Source organism: Bos grunniens, chromosome 13, assembly GCF_055505025.1.
Source record: "Bos grunniens cultivar Pamir isolate PY7600 chromosome 13, Bosgru_T2T1.0, whole genome shotgun sequence".
Lineage (NCBI taxonomy): Eukaryota > Metazoa > Chordata > Mammalia > Artiodactyla > Bovidae > Bos > Bos grunniens.
The window spans coordinates 13,505,680-13,523,646 of NC_141177.1; the positions used below are offsets into that span (position 1 = coordinate 13,505,680).

Consider the following 17,967-nt stretch of genomic DNA (forward strand, 5'->3'; position numbering starts at 1 on the left):
TTCAGTCTTAGTATATGCATAGATCAAGCAAGTAGTTTCAGAATTACTAACCCATATTCTCTGAAAGCTTCCCCAGTGGCTCAGTGGTAAAGAGTCTGCCTGCAATGCAGGAGATGCCCTGGAGACTCAAGTTCAATCCCTGAATCAGGAAGATCCCCTGGAGAAGGAAATGACAGCCCACTTCAGTACCCTACCCTGGGGAAATCCCATGGACAGAGGAGCCGGGAGGATTACAGTCCACAAAAGAGACACGACTTAGCGACTAAACAGCAGTATCGGACTAAAGTGTTTTGTTTTTTTTACATTATTTCTTACTGGAGTATAGGTGCTTCACAGTGTTGTGTTGGTTTCTGCTGTACAGCAGAGGAAATCAGCTGTACATACACACTTATCCCCTCTTGTTTGGGTTTCCTTTTCATTGGACCAAAGTGTTCATTAGGCTTAAAGAATGTTATCAAAATACCATTTTCCAAAGTTACTTGGTTTAATTTTTTTTCTTTCCCACATGGTTAAATTAATGTAGAGACACTATCCTTATTTCTTGATCCTGAGAACTAAACTGTGGTTATATAAGAGACTGTAGTGTGCAAGGCTAAAGCACTCGGGACAGCTTACTCTCAAATGCTTCAGACAAAAAGTGGCCTGTGTGTGCACAGATGTGTTTATGTCTTTGTGTGTACTCAGAGAGACAGGAGAGAGGGCAGAAATGATACAGGAAGTGAGGCAAAATGGTGAATCTGGATAAAGGGCATGTTGGAGTTGTAAACTGAAATTATATCACAATGAAGGTATTGAAAAATTAAATACACTCGAAGTCATCTCTCTCTTGGGGTTATGCTGTCCATGTCATATACAGCTAGATTCAACTGTTTGATTTTGCTTTTGATGTTTAGGGTTTCATTTCTCCCCACATTAATCCATGAGGTCGCAAAGCGTTAGACACGACTTAATGACTGAACAGCAACAACTCCGATCCACCGTCCATATTCAGATTTTATCATTTCTTTCAACATCCTTTCTAGCTATTAGGTTGGCCAAAAAGTTTGTTCAGGGTTGTGTTTTTGTTTTTTTGCACAGTTGCATGAGCGTTTTGGCCAACTCAGCGTTCTTCCCCAGGATCCAAACCAGGATCACCCATTAGAGTTAGTTCTCTTACCTCTTCAGTCTCCTTTAGTGGATCAGTTGCTTGATATTTCTTGTTCTCCCACCCCCTTGATGTCTTTGACGAATGCAGGCTTTATGTTTTTTTAGATGGTCCCTTGTTCTGTGTTTGCATTTCCTCAGGACTGGGCTCAGGTTCAGTGACACCTTTCAGTGATAGGTCGTTCTCAGGGTGTCACGTCTACAGGAACACGACATTCATTTGTCGATAATAAGCACTTTGAGCTCAGTTAGTGGCGTCTGCCGGATTTCTCCACTATGAAGTTGCTCATTTCCCTCTGAAATTAAAAAGGAATTTTGGAGAGATGCTTTGAGAGTATGTAAATATACTGTTCCTCATCAAAGTTTCGCCCAGTGGCTTTAGTTTCCATTGATCCTTTTTGCCTGGATCAGTCATCACTGTGATGGTTGCAAAGTGTTGATTTTCTAACATTCTACATTTGTTAGTGACTTTCTATGCTATGAAAAAGTCTTCTCTTTTCTCCCATTAGCTTATTTATGTCAGTATGTACTCATGGTTCTTCTTCTGTTCAATGGGTTATAGTCCATCATTGTATTTATTTTGATGTTGAGTTAGTCCTAGACCCAGCCAATGGAAGCCTCTTCAAGTTTCAGGTATTGTTTTGATGTGTCTCCATCATCCTTTGAGTTCTTCCTCACATTCTGGCATAGTGATCTGTTTCAGACTGACTGCCCTGGCCCTAGAATTAATCACTTCTCTGACAGGCCTTGTTCTTCTTATGGAGAACGGAATTTAGAAACCAAGATCTGAGAGTTAGTTATGTTCTTTGCTACTAGGATGCCATTGTGTCTAGGCCCTCTCAGTGGACAGAGCCAGAATACACACACACAAAGGGAATCCAGATATGCATATATACATACGATGCCTTCATACGTATATGTGTGTATATACATGCATATGTCTACCTAAACATATAAACATAAATACACATTCTATTTCTGTGTCTGTATATGTGTAGCTGTGTACACACACGTGCACACCTAACCATGACAATACTGATAACCTCCAAATCCAGTCTGACACCACAGAGAGGTTTTCTAGTTTTTCTTCTTTCCATATTTGTAACTTCCTTTGTCAACAATGAAAAGCTTGACTCCTCTTACCCTCGGTATATTCGCTAGTTGGCTCAATCCTAGATTACACAGAAAGTGTTTTAGAATTGCCGATCTTGACACTATAAAAAAGAAAGCTATTTGCAAGTATGTGTATAAAACACTGCAGTTTGACTGTACATACTTAATGAGACATGGCCTAGGGTGGGAGGGCAATAAGCCTTACATTGTTTTCCGTAATTATGTTTTTGGGAGAAGGGATCATAATGATGCTATTTTCCTGGTATTTTATATATCGTGGGATAGATCAAATAGGCAATGATATTGGCATGGTTGAGAACTGAGCTTTTCAGCGTGGTTAAAAAGAGATACAGATGTGTGGTTAAGATAAAATCCCATAGTCCCAAACTGGAATTAAAAGTTATCAGTATGATTTCATGATGTGTTTGGTCTTATGTGTGCACACGATCATACACACTATACACACACAAACACTTGTACTTTTGCCCACTGAGTAGACCCAGGACCAATGACCAAGCAAGCGAGTGGCAGCGAGCATCCAGACTGTATTCCCTCACGGCCACTAGAGCAAAAGAGGCTCTTGGAGTCCTTGAAAAGAGGGCTGAATCTGGGTTTAGGCAAGAAATATGCAGTGGGAGCATGGAACATGTTATACCAGAAAGCAAGGGAGCTGTCAGAGACTGCTCGTCTTTGACGTAACATATGAACTTAAGTGTAGACATATCCATATCTTTTTCTTTACACACAGCATATCCCAACTGTGAGTTTATACTGATGCCTCCAAATGCAGTATCAGAATTTTTTCTAGTCTTCCTCAGAAAGCCAGGAGCCAACGAAGAGGTTCCCACAGGCCATATTTGAACAGCATTAAAAATAATAACATCAGTAAGTGCAGTAAAAAAAAAAAAAAAGCACATGTATTATTTAAATGCATACTTTCATTGTATTACTTAAAAAACTAATTACAAAGATCTTTGTTAGTCACTTCTGGAGGGTGTTCATTTGGAAACTGATTAAATATAAAGAGAAAGAGCCAGACATTTAGCTTGTCTCTCCTTTATGAACTGTACATCAGGGTCACCAAAAAATCAGAGGGGAATTGTAACCCCTAATGATATAATGAGTCTAGGCAGTGATCATCAACTTCGAAAGAAAGACAAACCAGACATCATATACCTTTTGATGGAAATTTATACACCACCTGTGAAATACACTTGCCAAAGGTAACATCTTAACCTCAGCAAGTCTCAAGGTATAACTCCAGTTTAGAGGAAGTAAAGGGAACAGAGGAATCTGTTCAATAATGCAGCCAAAGCACAGGTGGCAGAATACAGACTGTGGGAAACTACAGGAGAGATGTTTGGTCTCTTCAGCAAAGAAGTTGCATTTTAAAAAAGGAGAGAATACAGGTAGGGAATATCTGTAGATTAAAAGAGACTTGAAATATATCAACCAATTATAATACATGGGCTTCGTTTGAATCTTAATCCAAACAAGTGAACTTAAAAACATATATATGAGATAAGCAGGGAAATAGGAACACTGGCTAGATAGTACTCAGTGTTGATTTTCTGAAGTTTAGCCATAGTAATATATCTTACAAGAGTCCTTCTATTTAGAAATATGTATTGGAATATGTGAAGATGAAATGATAATCCATAATAATCTTAGAGGATCAAGGCATAGCAGAGATGTGAAATAAGAATGACCACAAGAGGTCCTTATACTTTTCTCTGCTTTTGTCTTATGTGTGAAAATTTCTATGGTAAAATGAAAACAACTTAACTATTGGGTTTGCTGGCTCTGAATGGCACATTTTCCCAGAGAGCAAGGCAGCCTCCTGGGACCGAGTGCCTGCACGCAGACCGCAGGCTGGGGAGGGAGGAAGCCAGGTCCCTCTCGGCACTGTATCCCAGCACACGAGGGTCACCCCATAAATAACGGGAGGTGAAAGGAGCACTCTGGAAGGGATGGCTGGCACACGGGTGAGTTCTGCTCCACAATCAGTCCCATGACTCCCACCTCTGAGAGCCAGCCACTCACACCCTGTGGAACACAGCATCATTTCCCCATCCCTTGGGCTGCCACCGTCCTGTCTGGTGCCCTGACGCGTGTGCCCCTCCTTCCTCCCCAGGCTCAGGCCCGGTGTCACCGGATAGGCCAGAGTAAAGCCGTGAAGGTGTATCGCCTCATCACGCGGAATTCCTACGAGCGGGAAATGTTCGACAAGGCCAGCCTGAAGCTGGGCCTGGACAAGGCCGTCCTTCAGGACATCAACCGGAAGGGCAGCACGAATGGCGTGAGTATGCTGGGGCTGCTCTTGGGCCCGGAAAGGGGGCCCCCACCCCCACCCCCACCTGCCAGAAGCCTGTGCTCCTACGGCTATTGTAAGGTTCCCTTTCACTAAATTGAGTTAGGCCACACATCTTTGGGAGCTTTCCAGGTGGCATGGTGGTAAAGAATCTGCCTGCCAATGCAGAACATGCAAGAAACACAGGTTCGATCCCTGGGTCGGGAAGATCTCCTGGAGAAAGGAATGGCCACCCACTCCAGTATTCTTGCCTGGAGAATTCCATGGACAGAGAAGCCTGGCGGGCTACAGTCGAAGGGGTCACAGAGAGTTGGACATGACTGAGCACACACACACGCACACACATCTTTGATGGTCAATCCCCTGGAATAGAGGATTACTGAGGTGAATCTCTACATCTCTAGATGGATAAGGGAATCCATAGGAGCAGTTAGGTAGTAGGATTGCCCAACATTAGATAACATTTCCGTAAATAAACTTTTATTTTTTAATTTATATTTGTATTTATTTTTAACTGGAGGACGATTGCTGTACCATGCTGTGTTGGTTTCTGCTGTGTAACAGCATGAATCACTGTATGTGTTACATACATGCCCTCCCCATGGGGCCTCCCTCCCACCCACCCCATGAATAGACTTTGCCCTTTGGAAATGAGTCGGTCTTAACCCTCTCGGCTCTATAAATTATCTAGTGTCACCATGCTTTATCTGATACTATAGATTTGGAGCTCCCTGAAGGTGAGCTATTCCATACCCAGCACCCCTAAGAATACTTGGTATATTAAATATACTTGGTATATTAAATATATTAAATATATTAAATATACTTGGTATATTAAAGACATTCAGTGCATCACGGTCAATGAAGAAATGAATGAATTAATTATCAATCAGCTTGAAACTTGGCAATGAACAGAATCTTTTTTCCTGCCTCCGGAGGGGATAAAAAGTGCTGCTAAGATTCTTGAATTGCAGTAAAGTCCAGGCAAACAAAGCAGAATATCTCTCCTTAATCTCTGGCCCTCTAAGTGAGCTGTCCTTTCGTCCAGATGTTCTGTATCCTCTTAGCTATGCATATGCTGCTAAGTATAATACTTCATGGTACAGCGCTGGGAGTCATGGAATTCCCTCCTGTGACTGATATAAAGAGAACCAGATTCTTAATTAGAACCAGGAAAGGGTGTTTTGAACTCCCATTTCCTGTTTTCAGCAAGCAATTGAGCAGATCACACTTGGCATGGGATCCTCTCTTTAGTTAAGAAATGACATCATTTCCAATACTATTGTTTTTATTTAATAATGAATAAATCATTATTCTTTAGCTCAGTTTGGTCCATCTGGAGGTTTTTAAAGATACAGACTCAAACTAAAACATAAAATGAACCTTAAACACATTCTGTCTGGTGGTGCCTAGTTTTAACAGTTTGTGACATTTGATAATAACCAACATCCTGAGGAATGTTAGGGCCGTTGGGTCCTGGGCTGGGTTTTATTCCAGGGCTCCCTGTAGAGGATCGTCTGCCCGCCCTCCCCATCATCCTCCTGCGTGTCTTTGAGTTTTCATTTTCTAAAGCTCGTTGTCCATGTCTTTCTTCTTCTGACATGCACAATGAGTGGAGGAACTGGGCGCTAAGTCCTGAAGGTCAGAGTTGAGGCCATTTTCCTCCTGTGCATTTCCCACTTCGTGAGTAGCCTTTGGTGACCCATCCAGGTACAGCAGCTCTCAAAGATGGAGGTAGAGGACTTGCTCCGGAAAGGTGCCTACGGCGCCTTGATGGATGAAGAGGACGAAGGCTCCAAGTTCTGTGAAGAAGACATAGACCAGATCCTGCAGAGGAGGACACATACCATCACCATCCAGTCTGAGGGGAAAGGATCCACTTTCGCCAAGGTATAGGGCCTTCTCTGCAGCGTCCACGTGGGGCAGGGCCGGGGCGGGGGGCAGTGACAAGGAAAGTCTATTCTTTGACCCTCATCGGCTGGGCTCCTACTTCTCTAAATGCAAACTCTTGAGATTTTCTGGCTGTATGCCTATTCTGTGTGCCACTCTGAAGATGCAGATTCTTAGAAGAGGTTTGAATGATGGGTCAGAAGCTATAAAAGAACTCACCCCTTCAAATCCTTGGCTGATCTTCAGTGGGCAGGGAGGACACTTGGGTTTGCAATTTGCACTCCTCATTATGCACAGAGATTGCTCCAGAATCCTCGATTGGTCCTCTCAGTTCCCTTATAGGATACTCCCTGGTCAATGTCAGAGAGTTGAAATTCCAGTGAACATTCCATTCGTCAAACTCAAGCAAGTATTCTGTTCATTTCATGAGACTTGAGAGAGTGTTTATCCAAGATTCCCAGCTTCTAGCCTAGGTGCCTCTTTGCTCTGCCCGTCAGGTCACTGGGTTTAGAATTCAACTTAACCAAACCGCTTACAGATCCCTCTGGGGTTCCCTCGCCACAGGCTCTCTGAGCTTCGTGACCTGTCTGTAAATCACCAGTCTGGTGACTTATAGAGGGAGGGCTTTTCCAGGGACATTTTGCACTTAAGAGGCATAACTCATCTCTGCAGACCTCATACTGCCCAGCCTGGCCTGTCCCAGCATGGACACTTGGGACCTGGTGAGCTGAAAGAGAAACCACGTCCAGGGAAGTTGTAAGAATCAACCCTTTCACGGGCAGCTGGACATATGCTTGCCATTGTCTCCCACGGGCTTGTCCTCCTGCTTCTGAGTTTAAGTTATAAAAAATGATCCTGTAGGTTGAAATTGTAATTTCCTCACCCAGTGTTTGAAAGAAAATTTAAAAAGAATAGCTTTGAGATTTCCATTTAACATTTTGGCAGCTCTGTTAGAGGTTTTGATTTTGAATGCAGATGGAGCATATACTTGTGTCTCTGGTGCATTGGAGATCACAGGGTGTTTTATTGTATTCAGATATGGTTTATTGGTTCTTTCTTCTTCACAGGCTAGCTTTGTGGCTTCAGGAAACAGAACGGATATTTCCTTAGATGACCCAAACTTTTGGCAGAAGTGGGCTAAAATAGCTGAACTGGACACTGAAGCAAAGAGTGAGAAGGTACAACATTAAGCATATTTTATTTCATTAAACATTTCACAGATATAGGGCCATAAACTCCTACCAGCTCAAACCATGATTCACTCCTGAGCCTTAGTTCTTTAATGAGATGCTACATGTAATCTACTTAAAACATGCTTGCCACATAGACAAAGCTTGAGAAATGTTAACTGTATTTAAAATGACCTAATGGGTACCTGGGAAATTCTATTAAAACTGTAATTTCCAATTTTAGTAAAAATTCACTTCGAACTAGAACTAACCAAACAGATCAAGATCAGCCCCGTGACCCAAGCCAATATCCTGTCCTTAGCATGTGGCTGTTTTCCTCTATTTGAGCACTTCCTATGCGAGGAATTTTACCTCTGACAAACATTAGTGGAAAAAAGCATGACGTGGAAAAGCGTATTAGGTTCCCCTCCATTCTTTCAGTATCTTGAATTTTTCTATTTCTGAACATGAGGAAGAGAATGGCCTTGGATTAAAACCAGGGTTTGAATACTGGCTCTGCCATCGACTCGCTGTATGTCTTTGGGCAAGGTACTTGACCTCACTGAGAAAGTGAAAAAAAAGAGAGACATGTGAACAAAGGAGGTGGTGGCACCCAATTTGCAGAGTTGGAGGTAACACTGCGAAGGCAGCTGCCCCCAGCCCCACTGTGAGGCTCCCAGAAGTGTTAGCTGCCCTACCTTCCATCTCTGACCCCATCACCTCCCTTGGGATTGAGCACACGTCACTGTCTGCTCTTGTCCTCAGATGAGTGTTGAACTCTCCTGGGCTCACAGACCCAGCAGACAGTCCCTGCTTACACCCTTTTGATTCAGTAACCAGCATCCAGCCTTGCCAGTTCTTCTGTAGGATCACCAGAGGTTACTTAGTCCAGCTTCTTCTCCTAACAGGAGGATTCTGCCGTCCCCTTAGTAACCTCTTTCTAGTTGTCCAGTGTCACGGTCAGGAAGTGACTTATGTACAGGGCAGTGGGCAAGAGGGGGAAGAAAATGCCTTGCCCTGAGACAGTCAGAAGCAGTTGGAGCATCCAGGCGGGAGGGAAGATGATTGAAGCAGGTACAACGTCCAGGCCGCATAGATGAGTGTGCAGGGGCTTAGCCGAGCTTCCGGAAGAGGCCTAGGCGGAGAGGGCGAGAAGCATGAAATGATAGAGACCAGAGAAGTGGTCATGGTTGTGGCCAAGGGAGCCACCGAATGGGTGCGTTTCTCTCTTCCATGAAAGACAAAAGGGTAGTGGCGCCAGTGGAAGGCACAAAAGGAGGCAGCACTAATATGTGTTCGTCTTCAGAAAGTTGCCTAGCAGATGGAATTCTCCGACTCCTGTCTCCAGAGCCGCCTCCGCGTGCTGGGCAGAACAGCCGGGGTGCCCCAGGCAGCACTCCAGCGCTGGGGGCCCTCGCCCTTGTTAGAAAGACCGCAGAACCAGCAGATGGTGGCGGCCAGCCCTGGAGGGAGGCGGGGGGGACAGGCCAGCCTCAACAAGTCCCCGAGCGTCCCCTCTGCTTGCCGCGGACCCGGCAGGTGTGCTGGAGAGGGCCTTTCCTGCTGGCGGACGAGACGGGGGTGTGGTTCTTCCCCGCGCGGGTCCCGAGGAGCGGCAGCAGGGTCCGCCATGATGGCGGAGGGGGACCAGGCCTTTCTCCCCAGCAGTCCCCTCTGCCTCCAGGAGAGCCTGGTGCTCGACCGCCCGCGCGTGCGGAAGCAGACCAAACACTACAACTCTTTCGAGGAGGACGAGCTCATGGAGTTTTCGGAGCTGGACAGCGACTCTGACGAGAGGCCCACAAGGTCCCGGCGCCTCAATGACAAAACCAGGCGCTACCTCCGGGCCGAGTGCTTCCGGGTGGAGAAGAACCTGCTCATCTTCGGGTGGGTGTTGGCTTCGCCTCTTCGCCCTCGTCTTTTTCCCCCTCTTCTGTTCAGTCGAGATGTGTCCAGCGTGTCTCTCCCCTCCCCTTTGGGGTCTGGGCGGAGGGAGGGTCTGTTAGAGAAAGAGAGAACTGAGCTTTCTGCCCGAGGGCCCCTCAGTCAGTATGCTCTGCCGCCATTTTACGGACGTACCGTGATTCTCTCGTGTGTTTGCCACAGCACATCTCTGGGACTCATTTGCTGCCTGGTACTGATTTCCGGCCTTTTCCCCCCAAGGACGTACAGGAATCAGTGCAGCAGATGTTAGCGTTACCGCATGATGCGTGCCGGGCTCTGGCGCTGGTAGAAGCTGAGGGTTTAGCTTCTGGGAGCTCCCCATCGCTTTCCAGCACTGCAGCTGGACTCTGTCTTAATTCCAGATTTATTCCTCACTCCAGATACTGGCATTCCTACTTAACATTCTAGCGGCCGTACGAAGCTCTCTGTGTCCAGTGTCCAGGTCCCCTCAGTCATTTTTGGTGGGCTGCAGTGTGCAGGCCTCCGAGGTTTTTCAGGAGACAAAGCCCTCAGGGAGGTTAATAGGCCCCACCAGGGGTCAAGACACGCTCTTGGCTCCTGTGTGCCCCGCCGTGTCGAGGGCACAACTGGCCCTTCCTCTTTCTAACGCCCTTCTGGGGTCCACTCTCAGCTGGGGCCGGTGGAAGGACATCCTGACGCACGGGCGGTTCAAGTGGCATCTGAACGAGAAGGACATGGAGATGATCTGCCGGGCCCTGCTGGTGTACTGCGTCAAGCACTACAAAGGGGACGAGAAAATCAAGAGCTTCATCTGGGAGCTGATCACGCCCACCAAAGACGGACAGGCCCAGACACTCCAGAACCACTCAGGTGCGAGGTGGCAGTGTGTCCTTCCCTCCCTCTTCTGTGCTGGTCCACATCGCTGTGCTTCGGGGACTTCTCTCTCTCCTCAGGTGTATTTCAGAATGCCACTGGTGGGAAAGGATGCTGGGTTTTGTTCATTTCCATTCTCTTTCCCACTCATCCATGTTACCTGGGATGTTTTAAGTGTGGCTGGGCCCTCTTGAAGTTCTCTGCTCCTGCCCTCTGCCCTCGGGGTCACAGCATCTCCTCCTGTGACCCGAGGACTCGGAATGCATGCCCCACCCCAGTTCCACCTCTGTCTGTGTGTTTCCTGGGACTGCTCCTTCCCTGTGCTGAGCCGCAGCTCACTCACCTTCTCATCTTCAGGTTCAGTGTTCCTTTTCCCCAGCTGGGTGGTGGGATCCCCAAGGACACAGGTTCTGCTGCACCTTTCTTCATCCTACAGGGTACTTGGTAGATTCTTCCTAACTGATTGAATGGACCACAGGTTCACTGAGTAGGGGACTGGCTGCTCCCTCACCATCCGTGCCTCGGGGCTGAGGAGCAGGGTCCTTCGTCCAGGGCCACCATGTGCAGCCCCGCTGCCCCCCTGCTGCCCTAGCCCAGCTCTGTTCCAACAACCACATTGAAGGCACCCTGGCTCACCTCCCTGCCTTTCTGTCTCAGGCTTGTCCGCTCCAGTCCCCAGAGGGAGGAAGGGGAAGAAGACGAAGAACCAGCTGCTGCTCCCGGAGTTAAAGAACGCAGACTGGCTGGCCACCTGCAACCCCGAGGTGGTCTTACATGACGATGGCTACAAGAAGCACCTCAAACAGCACTGCAACAAGTGAGTGCCCCTCACCCCTGGTCACTTGGTGCCCCTGAACCACCGTGCAAGGTCAGAAAGGCAGGCGGCTGTATGCTGGAAGATGGATCAGGGTTCATTCACCCTGAAGCCTCTCTTTTTACATTTTTTTTTTTTTTTGAAAAAAATATTTATCTATTTAGCTGTACCAGGATCTTTGATCTTCAGTGTGGACATGTGGGATATTTAGTTGCTTAGCTGTGGCATGTGGGATCTAGTTTCCCAACCAGGGATCAAAGTCAGGCTACAGGAGTCTTAACCACTGAACCACCAGGAAGATCCCCTCTCTACCTCCATTAACCATCTCTCTTCTCTTCTGGAACCTGGCCTCTCTCACCAACGGAGTTCATACAGAATCTTGTGACCTGACTCTCAAGATCCACTGAGGACCCTGATGATTGCACTGCTTTCCCTCCCTCTGTCCCCATGGGCACGTCAGCAAGAACGGAGACTGGCCTCGGCGGCCACCACACTCAGCTGCCCCCTCGCCATGCCAGGTTTTCCCTCTTCCCATCTGCCGTGACATCCATGGCCTCCTCGTGTATGATGGACATGCATCTGAGATAGCATTCTGTATATCCCCGGGCTCACAGCTAGGGTGGGGCAGGCAGAGATAAAGGAAACAAGTGATAGAAAATGAACCCTTCCTTGTGAAGTTTAGTTGTGGGGAGTGAGGCCACCAGTCACAAACAGTGATAGGTTTGCATGTGGATACACAGAAAGGAGGCTGGCGGGGACAAGGACTCCTTGATGGATGGGGAGACCTGGTGCCCCAGGCTCCTGAGGAGTCTGTTGTCAGTATTAATATTAAGCAGCCATGTTTCTTGAACAAGTCAGACATGATTGAAAAAATGGTATTTGGGGAGAAAAGTAATCTGGTAACAATTTGCAAGATGGAGTAGGTGCTTACCTGGAGCTGAATGGCCAACACAGAGTTTTGTCATCACAAATGTTGATCGTGATGACCTAGATTAGGATGCTGACTGTAGAACCAGGGAGAAAGTGTCAACTATGAGAGGTGTGACTAAAGGAGAAACCATCACCATGTGTGATGAGGGACATGAAAAGCTGGTAACTCCACGGTTGTGAGCCTTATGGGCTGGGAGAACAGTGGTGCTTGTCTCCACAACAGAATTGTTACATTCGTTAAATGATGAAGACCAAAGCCAAGGACCAACTCCGGTTTTGCCTTATTAAGTTATAGCAGCAACACTTGACTGCCCTGTCCCCAGCTGCAGATGGGGATCTGGAGTGTTGGAAACAGGCTAAGCTCTTCCCTCACACCTGCATGGGTCATCATAGATGCTGAGCAGAACTAATTGTAACCTCGGAGAAATTCTCAACATTTCTGCCACCAGCCCCAACTGTCTCCTGAGTGCAAGCCTTATCCCGGGAATCAAAGAATAAAATAGTAAAGCAGTTCTCTGGGTTTGAAGAAGCTGACTGCTGTTTATTCTTCTGAATCTGGTGGAGACCACTGTCTTCTTGGTTCTGGCTCAGTGAGGCCCGGAGACTCTGAGCTGGTGGGTGCTTGCAGCGCCTTCCCTGCAGCCTGGGAGTTTTGTGGGCAGTGTCCCAACAGGGAGTCCTCCAGCCTCCGCCCCAGTCTTCCTAGTGATGGGAGTTTACCACTGAATTACCAGATGATTATAACTCATTGTCCTTCTGTGTATTGAATCTACAACCTGTCCCCTTGAACTGTCCACCCTTTGCTCTTGGATTCTGGTTCTCTCCTGAGGTCCTGGTCTCTGCAGAGACCAGGCAGGATTGCTTCAGCATAGCTGGCCTGTGAGCTTCTAGAATTATGGGCTCTTTCACTAGTAAATTTACTGCCACCTCTATATTAGATGAGCTTCCTGGGTGGCTCAGTGGTAAAGAATCCTCCTGCCTATGCAGGAAACACATGTTCAATTCCTGGGTCAGGAAGATGCTCTGGAGAAGGAAATGGCAACTCAGTTCACTACTTTTACCTGGGAAGTCCCATGGACAGAGAAGCCTGGCAGGCTACAGTCCATGGGGTCATAAGAGTCGGACACGACTTAGTGGCTAAACTACCACACCACCAATATCAGATGAGGGTCAAGACAGGCTCTGGGGTCAGGACTGCCTGGATTTGAATCCTGGCCCCATTGCGTACCTGCAGATGAATTATTTTAAAAATAAGGATAGTAGTTCCTCGTTGTTTGGTCGCTAAGTCATATCCAACTCTGCGACCCCATAAACTACAGCTCGCCAGGCTTCCCTGTTCTTCACTATCTACTAGTTTGCTCAAACTCATGTCCATTGAGTGAATGATGCCATCCAACCATCTCAACCTCTGCCACCCTCTTCTCCTCCTGCCTTCAATCTTTCCCAGCATCAGGGTCTTTTCCAGTGAGTCAGCTCTTCACATCAGGTGGCCAAAGTATTGGAGCTTCAGCTTCAACATCAGTCCTTTTAGTGAATATTCAGGGTTGATTTCCTTTATAATAGTTCCTACCTCCTAGCATTGATTTGAGGATCAAGTGAGCTAAGACATGCTGGCACATAGTGGGTACTCAAACTACTGTTTGCTGTTGTTAGTAGCATGAGAGTGCATGAAGTTGTTATCAGAAGAACTCCAAAAAGCTAAAAAACAGCTGCTTCAGATCTAAGCTCAGGAAGTCAAGACAGTGATGATGTATTCAAGGGAGAGTAAAGTGACCGGAAGGGAACACCACGGGGGCCTTGCGGGGAGATGTTCTGGTTCCTGATCTGGATCCTGGATATACATGTGCGGTCAGTATGGGAAGATTCACCAAGCTGTGCATTTGTGCAAAACACACTCCATATCACGAGAACAGTCATTTTTAGAAAAAGAGAAAAAAGAAAAGGCAATGCTGCTGCTAAGTCACTTCAGTCGTGTCTGACTCTGTGCGACCCCATAGACGGCAGCCCTTAACAGATAATTGACAAGATAACCTTTTCGTGTGTGAAATGGGAATGACCACAGTAACGTCTGCCATTAATGTTCTCTTTTCCTAGTACTCACGACCTGGGAGCACCCAGAATTGCCCTGGGTCACTGAGGGAATGGCAGTGCACAGGCAGCTGATGGGTTCTGACGTGTTTCTTTATCGTGTCCACCTTTCCTAGGGTACTTCTGCGAGTCCGGATGCTGTACTACCTAAAAGCTGAAATACTGGGAGAAGCAGCTGATAAAGCATTTGAAGGAACTCCAGCCAGGTAAAATAGGTCATCCTTAATGCCCAGTGTGAAGGAATTGCTGTAAAGTACCTGTTGATGGAAACGGACAAATCTGCCTGTGTTTCATGAGGCCCGTGTTCGCTCCCTCCCAGGGCCAGTCCCTAGTAAAGCAGGCTAGAAGAGTGAGGAGAATCCAGCCAGGTCATCTGTGAGTGAAATAAAAGAAAAAGCGGTTGTTTAAAACGTAGCTCGTGGGCCTCTCTCATCTTCTGAGCTGCCCCACCCTCTGTCTTGAAGAGTTTCCCTGAGTAAACCTTTCTTTAAAAAAAAACAAAAACAAAAATAACACGGTTCTTGGTGAGGTTCTTAGTTGTTTTTCCCCCCTCCGGTAGTGTTGTAAAATTGCTTTTAAAGCAGTCATTTCTCTGCTTTAACTAATCATCATTCATGGATGGATACAAGTGACGTTGATGTTTGATGTAGCAGATGTAGACTGAAAGCTTTACACACTCGGCCTCGGTCCTCTTCCACCTTTGAATGGTTCTCCTTTGTTTACTAGGTAATAACACTTAGTCGTGTTACTGAGGCTTTGTCACCTGTGCCTTAGTTTTGTAAGCTAGGGTTTCCGAAGCTATAGAATCCTGGAGTATCCCAAGATTTGGGGGAAGAGACTGCCGAGCCCCAGGCTACCACTTGATCAGGCTGTCAGATAATCACAGTGAGTGAGTGGGATCCCCAGGCGCCTCCCTCACCATTCCTTCCCCCAGACCTGCAGTTGGCTCTGGCCCCAGACAGTGCTAGTCTTCCCCGAGGACCGCAAGTGTTGGCGTTTGAACTTTGCTTTGAGATTCCCCAGGGCAGTGGTTCATTCCCTCTCTTTCTTCCCATTGGGCAGTGCTCATGGCCTTAATGGTCACAGGAGCATGAAAGGAGGAGAGAGGTGAAGGGCAGTGACAGTCCTACCCTTGAGCATTCTGTAATCAGGAGCAGTCAGCTTGTTGACTGTTACCACTGGCTACGCATTTCATAGTTACCATGGGCATTTCTAGTGAGAATCGGGAGGTTGGGTGTTCTAATAAAAAGGTCCAACTTGTGAGTCATGTAAAGGCAGCAGAATTCAACCGGATTATTTATCTCCAGTGTTACCTGGCAGAAGTAATCTACCTGAGTTTACTTATTCCCCTGTCACCTGCTTTCTTAGACCTGTAGATGGAGGGAAGTGAGTAGACCGTGAAGAGACTAAGTCCGTTGCCCACCTCTTTCCCCCTTTCCTTTGCTTTCCACGGTCTTAGTTCTCACTGGTCCTATTCAGGTTAAATACCTTATGGTGGAGAAATTGTCATGAGGATTGAAACACTGCTCACCCCGAAAGAGTTGTTCAGCCATGGCACCACACAGGCAGAGCAGTGGGCCAGGTGGAGAGAGGTGGGGTCAGGGAGTCCCACCCCTGCAAGGAGAGCTGGGCCTGGCAAGGGGCAGGCAGCCCTGCATCCCAAGAACCTGATGGAAGAACCAGCTGGAGATGTTCCAGAGGTGGCGTTCCAGGCACCTGGGAGGTGGGAGGGAGGAGCCATCCATTGGATGCTCTCCCTCAAACCCCAACGCCTTCCAAGAGTGAGGACGGTGTTCAGACAATTGAAGCCAGTTAGCTAAGGGTCCATGTGAGCTCTCAGAATGCACACAGAAACTGAAGCGGAGCAATCCCTGCAGGTCTGCTCCGTGGGGTGAGCCACGTTCATCCCTTCAGCCAGAAGTTTGACCCAGCAGACTGTTAGCAGACCCTGGCCAGGAAGTTCCTCCTGCTGTGGCCCCTTTCCCCTGAAAGGCTCATTACCTGCCCTGTGTGCAGCAGTGCAGACTAGCTCATTCAGGAATAGGGCTCACGATCTCTACGTGTCAGACCAGGATGCTTGGGCACTTTTCAGCTTTTGATCATGTATGAATTCACACACTTGGGGGGTTGTTCTGTCTTTACCTAATGGACATATTGATGGCTTTTGGCGTGGTTGTCAACTGAAGGTGCACATTAGAATCACCTGACACATGTAGAGCCCCGGGCCCCACCGCAGACCAACTGGCAACATGTTCTCCACGAGGTGCTTTCAGATTCTGCATCATTCAGTTTGAGTTGAGCCTGGACATCAAATACACCTGCTGAAGTCACTCCCCATTTTAACCAGGTGCAGGGCCCTGGTTAGGACCGCTGAGCCCCCTGCTCTCTGAATCCTCCCAGTTTTGCTCCTTCACCCTCTAAGCGTACACCTAGGGATGTGGCTTAGCCCCAGGGCTCCATCCAGGAGCTCCTGTGTTGTATCTGTCCGTGTGGAAGGCACTCTGAGTTCACGCCCTTCCTTCCACAGGGAGCTGGACGTGCCCCTGCCTGACATCGACTACGTGGAGATCCCGGTGGACTGGTGGGACGCTGAGGCCGACAAGTCCCTCCTGATTGGTGTGTTCAAACACGGTGTGTATTTCAGTGCATGCTTTCTCTTTCCTGAAAAATCCCACAGGCCTGTCACGTGTCTCTCTGAGAAAGTAGAGCCTCCCCTCTGTCCTCTGAGGAGTTTGCCCGGATGAGTGTATGAGTCATGCAAATACAGCAAATGTGAGTATCAGCAAGGCCCTAGAAAGGATGGCGTGTTTTCCTCACTAGTGTGACTGCCCTGCTCTCGTTCACTCACAGACCCAGCATCCGGCATGGTGTCACACGGTAAGCCCTAGGATTTCTGGAGTGAAGCAATAAATAAATGGGGAAAATATTAGGTTTTACCATTTCACATGTATCCAGAATTCTAAGGTCATTTCAGCTGATCTACTTAACTCCTAGTACATATCTTTGGTATAAAAATTTTAAGAATAGAAGATAGCATATCCTTTTTTTTTTTTTTAATATAGTTACCTAGAGACCAAAGGGGATTGAGAGAGGTTTTTTAATAGCTTGGGAAAAATGACATAAATGGTGTTTTCTTCATCTCTGATCCTGTTCTAAGTACCTGCCCTTGCTTTCAGCCGACTGTTAAGATGAATAAAGCAAGTCCCAGAAAATATTCATTGTAATGTACCTGATACACACCTTCCCTGCCAGGTGAACAAGTCGACATTTTGAGCTGGAGAGCAGGGCTTAAACGTGGGAAGAGGTAGATGTCCCTGGCCTTCACTGCCAGCTCTGCCACTTATAAATGTGTAACCTCGGGCAAGTCAGAAACTTCTCTGACCTATTTCCTCACTTGGACACCAGGCAGAGGACAAGACAGCCCACCTGGAGGGTTGTAGGAAGATTAACTGAGACGGGCCATGTGGGTGGCCTGAGCGGTGCTTTGCACATAACAGGTGCTGGGTGCCGTCCACCGTCACTGACTCCCCTGCCTTTGGAAGGTTCACTGTCTTTCTCACACATGCCCTATCGGTAGAATTCTTCAACATTTGCAGGCCAACCTGCAATATTTACATAACAATGATGCATATACCTGTTTTAATGAGGAATCCCTTCAAAACATAGATTCTGGTGTTTGCAGGCTTTGGGAGGCCTGGTGGTGTTAGTGTCAGGATCGTCAGCCATAGTTT

The 17,967-nt window shown here is 47.3% G+C and overlaps 1 protein-coding gene across 28 annotated transcripts in view; it reads left to right on the forward strand.

Annotated features, from left to right (window-relative positions):
• CHD6 (chromodomain helicase DNA binding protein 6) overlaps positions 1-17,967 on the forward strand; it is a 201,175-nt gene that overhangs the window by 143,837 nt on the left and 39,371 nt on the right. For all 28 annotated transcript variants that reach the window (XR_015139022.1, XM_086331791.1, XM_086331800.1 and 25 more), the window contains 8 exons: positions 4,391-4,555; positions 6,278-6,457; positions 7,525-7,635; positions 9,311-9,513; positions 10,202-10,401; positions 11,062-11,221; positions 14,353-14,442; positions 16,764-16,867. Coding sequence is in view for 27 of the 28 variants with exons in the window: in XM_086331791.1 (XP_086187917.1) it covers positions 4,391-4,555; positions 6,278-6,457; positions 7,525-7,635; positions 9,311-9,513; positions 10,202-10,401; positions 11,062-11,221; positions 14,353-14,442; positions 16,764-16,867 (1,213 nt within the window). In the remaining variant the exon portion in view is untranslated. The remainder of the gene's footprint in view (positions 1-4,390; positions 4,556-6,277; positions 6,458-7,524; positions 7,636-9,310; positions 9,514-10,201; positions 10,402-11,061; positions 11,222-14,352; positions 14,443-16,763; positions 16,868-17,967) is intronic.